Here is a 6,319-nt window from a genome sequence, read left to right on the forward strand (position 1 = left end):
GAATGTTGATCAATAAAGGAATGGTTCAGTAAGTTATGGTACATCTAAACAGTAGGATGAGTATACACTCATAAAAAACCACGAAAGCTCTTTATATATTGACATGGAATAAGCTCCAAGATATATTACATGAAAAAGGAGCAAGCAAAGAGGAGAATATATATTCATATTTGCTTATATATATGTATAAAATATCCCATAAGATACATAAGAAATTGATAATACAGTTTGCCTCTGGTGTGTGGAACCAAATGGCTGGGAACTATCCCCAGGGATGAAGATGTTCCAGTATATTCACTTTTATAGCTTTGAATTTTGAGCCACATGAATATATTACCTATGCAAATACTAAAATGAAAACAAAAATCCTTTACCTTTTATTTTGTCAAACCACAGCTCTACTAGAAATATTTAATTCTATTTCTAAGGCTAGACTGACATGACTGAATTAATTTTACCCTAAACCCCTTTCATGGCCCTAACAGGAATACTAATGTAACGCTAGATATAATTTTTTCCCCTCCACAGCTCTCATCTCTCTTTCCCTTAAATACTTTCTCCCATGTGAACTGGCTAAGTTTTCATATCACTGTCCTATATATATAATACCTGTCCCAGTAACTGTTCATGGTCACATCCTATTGAACTAATCCCAGCAGTTAACTGAACTAGATTTGGGCGTTTGGGACTGCCAAACTGAAGCCATTTTTCTTTCTCCAAATTTTAAGAAATTTATGTCTCCAACACATACTTTTCCAGCTTCATGCATATCTCACATCACTAATAACCTATTATCCTGGGCCAATAAATTAATAAGCTGCTGTTCTCCAGAACACACACTCACGCTAGGTGAAAGCAATGGGAAGAAGTTAAGCAAATACTCAAAGCTACGGGTATGGAGAGCTTCAGGGGAATCTGTAGTAGTATTAAGTTCTTCTTAGAAAAAATTCTCAAGGGTCATTGGGGTCAAGCCTGGTTTAATCAATACTTAACAGAACTCCTAATGAAGTAATGTGGAGTCATCAAGAAAGTATTCCAGTACTCCAGCACTAACCTAATATAGACCCTAAAGAGATTTCATAGAGATACTTGATTGAAATTCACACTTCAAGCACTTCCTAAAGGAACCAGATTTAGAGTAAAGAGCTATGGGAAGCATTCTGAGGCCAGCTAGTATCCTTCGGGGAAGGCACTTTGGTTTCAAGTGGATAAGAAGAACTAATATGTTAGACACTGTATTAAGTACTTGCATTTGTTCATAGTATTTTCCTATTTTAGAGATAAGCAAAATAAGGCACACTAAGGTTAAACAATATTCCCAGGAAATAAAGCCAGTAAGTAGTGAAAAAGGATATAAATCCAGTTTCGACTGACTCCACGGCCCAAGTGCCTTCTACCTCTCTGAATTGGACCATCAGACCCCTCTGCATAGCTAATAGTTGCAAAGCCCCTCTTTAGGCTTTAAGCCAAAGCTCATTAGTATCAGAGATCACAACACAAGTGGTCTGACCTAAGAATCTGAACTATTTTAACTGACCTGTGATATGAATTATGTTGAAAACTGCTGGACTAGATCACTTTCTCTAGAGGACCTCTGCTTTCCTCGACATGCTCTCTAGTTTCACCCCTGCCTAATATTAATAATATTAATACCCTCCACAATTGCACCATGGCAGAGTCATTCTGCTTCCTGCCCAAAATCACGTGGAGGAGATTGTGTGGTATTCTATGTACATAGCTGTGTTTCAGTGTCATAGAAGAAAGCTTTTCTTAACCAGGTAAGCTGAAGATGCATATGTAAATCTTCCAAATATTTTGGCAGAGCTTAAATTTTTTTATAATACAAATATTGATATCACACTTCTAAATTTAATTCATTCTTACCTTTTTCTTGCCTGTTACTGTCCATTCTTTGAGTACTTCACTGGCACTACCTGTAAGAGAAACCAATTACATATTTTTTCTCCTACCACATGCATGCTCAAGCAGGAATTAGTGTCCCCGAATTTTGTAACTGCTGGAAAACCTCCAAAGTTCCCAATAGGAAAAGTTAAGGTTCAAGTCTCTAAGCTAATGTAATGAGATAATCATATCATGCTTACCTTTTAGAATACCTGCCCATTTAGATTCTCCTTCTCCATTCAATTTCCTCAGTAAGTTCTTCCAAGAAGAGACTAATGCAGCCTGACCATTTTAAAGATTCTTTTATTTATATATCTTTGACCGAATACAAAGATGACTGGTTTCAGCCCAAGTACGGTATCCTCTCTCCTCCAGAAGATTACACGCCACCTTAGCTACACTGTTTCAGAGAGAACTGTATACTACCCTAGACCCAAATACTAACATTATAAAGAAAACAGATGAAGACGAAGAAAAACCTTACAGTATTTGGACATGTTTATTCTATACTGGTAAATTCAGAAAAATAGGAAAGGGAGACCTATTCTGATGTCGCTGTCACTGTTCCATGATGCGATAGCTTTAGGCAGTTTTCCCCAAACAAGTTATGTGGAAAGAAGTTTGTAAAACACTCCTCAACTCTATAAATCAGAAGGCTTGGCTAAGCCTACCATTTTTTGTATGGTAGATAAGGATACTCAAACCCATATATTTGAATCACTTGCCAGGGCCAGACTAAATGGTACTGGAGCCTGAAAAAGAATGTTGAGTCCCTGAATCTGCCATCTGTGGCTGAGCTACTGGACCACTACTTTGTCATTGTTTCTTAAATTCTTATTACACCCAACTCCAATCAAGTCCCTTATACCACTGGCCACCTAATTTCTTCTTAACTACCATTAGAGAACTTTCTAAAATGATGGAGTCTTCTCAGCTTGTCTCTTATTCCAGGTATTATATAGCTTATGAACGAATTACTTCTAGGGTTGAAATAGGGAGCTTTAAGAGATATCTTTAAAAATGGCATGGTATGTTATGTTATCATGGCGTCTGCTATACCATCTATGAAACACCAGATTGCCGAATGAATGTTATAGAATGCTGAAGCAACTTCTATTTGAACAAATACAAACTTATAAAAATACTGAGCTAGGATTACCTTCCATGAATGCTTGTACTGTTTTGTCCACACAATTATCAAAGTGCTGCAAAACCAGGATAATTTCATTGTTACTCTTATTGGGAACTATTGCACGTACTGCATTTATCTGGAAAAGAAGACAAGTTCATTTAATTCCAATATCAGTAGGTCAGTTGGAAAATGAGATCTCATACAGAGAATAACAGAAAGGGTACCATTTCATTTTTAACAAGATATATCACTCTTTAGTGTCAGTGTGAGTACATACAACCAACTCACTGGGAATGATTAATAGACGAGTGATAACAGTACATAAAAATTAATTTCAAAACTTAGAAAAGCAGAACATTTCTAGAAACAGATTTGTGCCAGGGGATTTCACTGGTGGCACAGTGGTTAAGACACCACGCTCCCAATGCAGGGGGCACAGGTTCGATCCCTGGTCAGGGAACTAGATCCCACATGCTTGCTGCAACTAAGAGTTCGCATGTCACAACTAAAGAGACTGCATGCTGCAACTAAGACCCAGTGCAACCTAATTAATTAATTAAAAAAGATTTGTGCCAGATTTTGTTTCAAGAAAGGGTGGTTTAATTTAGGTATCAGGTATTAATTTAGCATCAACATTTCCTCATTTTTAGCAAACTACAGAGAAAGGTGGGAAGTTTAATGAACCACCAACAATAACAGATTTTTTTTTTTTTGCGGTACGCAGGCCTCTCACTGTTGTGGCCTCTCCCGTTGCGGAGCACAGGCTCCGGACGTGCAGGCTCAGCGGCCATGGCTCACGGGCCTAGCTGCTCCGCGGCATGTGGGATCCTCCCAGACCGGGGCACGAACCCGTGTCCCCTGCATAGGCAGGCAGACTCTCAACCACTGCGCCACCAGGGAAGCCCAACAATAACAGATTTTTGTATAGCATTTTTCAAAACGTTTACTTCATATCATTTAATTGTATAATAATGCTTAAAGATAATTTAAATTATTATAAACTGTTTCAGGTATATAAAACATAATGAACACTCACTATATGACAGCCAGTTTAATAAAATAAAATATATGCAACTGAAGTGCCCATGAAGTCTCTCCTAAACCCCATTTCCCTCCTCTCCACAGAGATCTCTACCTTGAACTTGGTGTTATTTGATACATGTTTTTGTACTTTTATGATGTATGTATGTATCCACAGGTAATCCATATTACTGTTTTGCATTACATAAATATTATCATATCGTACATGTCTATATTCAATTTGCTTTTTCATGTAACAATTTTTTTAGATTTATTTTCCATGTTGATAAATGCATCTTATTCATTTATTTTAACTGCTACATAGCATTTCCATTGTATGAATATAGCCAATTTATTCATTCTCCTGTTGATGGACATTTACGTTCTTTCCAGTGCTTGGTTACTATGAAAAATGTTATAATAAATATTCCTATGCTTATGCTTACTCGCTGAATACTCAGTGCCTATGACAATGTTTAGCAAATTGTTAAAAAAAACAAAAAACAAAAGGGTCTTCTGTGAACAGTGAGAGGATGCCTCTATTGTATATAACCACTAGTAGAATTCCTGAACAGTAGGGCATCTACAATTTCATTAGAAATGCCAAATTTCCCTTTAAAACAGGGAATTCCAATTTTGTCAGTTATTCCTAAGGTATTTTATATCTTTTGAGATTAAAAATACTTTACAATAACTGCATATTCTGTTTTCATTTTTGTATATCGATTTTATATCCAGCTATTTTGATGACTTCATTATTCCTAATAATTTGTTGCTTTCTTGGTTTTTCTATGTAGACAACAGTATTGTCTGTAAATAACGGCAGTTTTTTTTTCTTCCTTTCTAATCCTTATAATTTTCATTTCTTGTCTTACTGCACAATGTGAAATTGGTTATTTTTTCAAGAAGACCTGATTCTTTTTGGTAGAAAGTGGTAGTTAGAAACCAAGATCTAAGAGCTAGGTGTGTTTATTGCTACCAGGGGGTCATTATTTCTAGGTCCTTTCAGTGGATAGAGCTAGGAAATTTTGTTTCTTACAACATAAGTTCATATATAATAATAAAAGTTCAAATATAGTATTAAAAGGTTTGGGTTTTTTTGTTTTTTTTTTGCGTGCCATGTGGCTTGCAGGATCTTAGTTCCCCGACCAGGGATCAAACCCAGGGCCTCTGCAATGAAAGCGCAGAGTCCTAACCACTGGACCGCCAGGGAATTCCCCATCTATGCATTTAAAATGATGTATGTTATTTTTCATTCTGTATTTGTAAGCACTGTATATTAGAAATGTTTTCAGGGTATCTAGTCAGCCATACTGCTTGAAAAGGAAGTCCTTTTATAGACGAAGAGAAGTAAAGTATCTTGTTTAAGTAATTAGCATAATCTGTATTAGAACCTAAGTCTTTCTTAGTACACTTGTTTTCATATCATTCTATACATTTTTGTTTCAGGCTTAATTGAACAATGATAAGGTTTAAAACCACACAAATGGGAAGGTATATAATCTATAATACAAAGAGGGCAAATTTGTAATATACATTTTTGAAATGAGCAAAAAACTTAGCACTGATCACCAGAAAATGGGCTTCAGGCAAAAACAACAGATTCAATGATAAAGGTAAAATTCTGATAACTTAAAATGTGAAAGTGTTTATATTACTGAACCAATATATATCTATGACTCCATAATCAACAATATACTTTTTAAATAAGACAGAGAACACACATAAAGCTTTTTTAAAAATGTTTTTCTCAGTATAGCTCATTAAGGGTTATATTATTAAAAACAACCTTTTCTTCTAAAGGTATATTACTTAGAAAATTTATTTCTCTTCTTGCTCTAAAGTCTCCTGGACTTAAAAATCCTCTTCAAGTGAAAGGGTAGATCTTGGGACTTCCCTGGTGGTCCAGTGGTTAAGACACCACGCTCCCAATGCAGGGGGCCCGGGTTCGATCCCTGGGCAGGGAACTAGATCCCACATGCATGCCGCAACTAAGAGTCTGCATGCCGCAACTAAGAGTCCGCAGGCGGCAACTAAAAGACCCCACATGCCGCAACAAAGATCCCATGTACTGCAACTAAGACGCGGCATGGCCAAAAATATAAATAAAAATCAAAAAATAAAAATTGGGTTGTCTTAAAAAAAAAAAAGGCAAGATCCTACTCAGATTGTTCTTTAAAGAATGTTGCTAGGGTTTCCCTGGTGGCGCAGTGGTTGAGAGTCCACCTGCCGATGCAGGGGACACGGGTTCGTGCCCCGGTCTGG

At 36.6% G+C, this 6,319-nt stretch overlaps 1 protein-coding gene across 4 annotated transcripts in view; it reads right to left on the bottom strand.

The window, feature by feature from the left end:
- Positions 1-6,319, bottom strand: part of SPATS2 (spermatogenesis associated serine rich 2) — a 151,315-nt gene that overhangs the window by 35,050 nt on the left and 109,946 nt on the right. For all 4 annotated transcript variants that reach the window (XM_024736774.1, XM_024736776.1, XM_024736773.1 and 1 more), the window contains 2 exons: positions 3,062-3,170; positions 1,885-1,934 (listed from right to left, as the gene is read on the bottom strand). In XM_024736774.1, coding sequence (XP_024592542.1) covers positions 1,885-1,934; positions 3,062-3,170 — 159 coding nt within the window. The remainder of the gene's footprint in view (positions 1-1,884; positions 1,935-3,061; positions 3,171-6,319) is intronic.

This window comes from Neophocaena asiaeorientalis, unplaced genomic scaffold, assembly GCF_003031525.2.
Source record: "Neophocaena asiaeorientalis asiaeorientalis breed wild unplaced genomic scaffold, Neophocaena_asiaeorientalis_V1.1 scaffold134, whole genome shotgun sequence".
In the NCBI taxonomy this organism is placed as follows: Eukaryota; Metazoa; Chordata; class Mammalia; order Artiodactyla; family Phocoenidae; genus Neophocaena; species Neophocaena asiaeorientalis.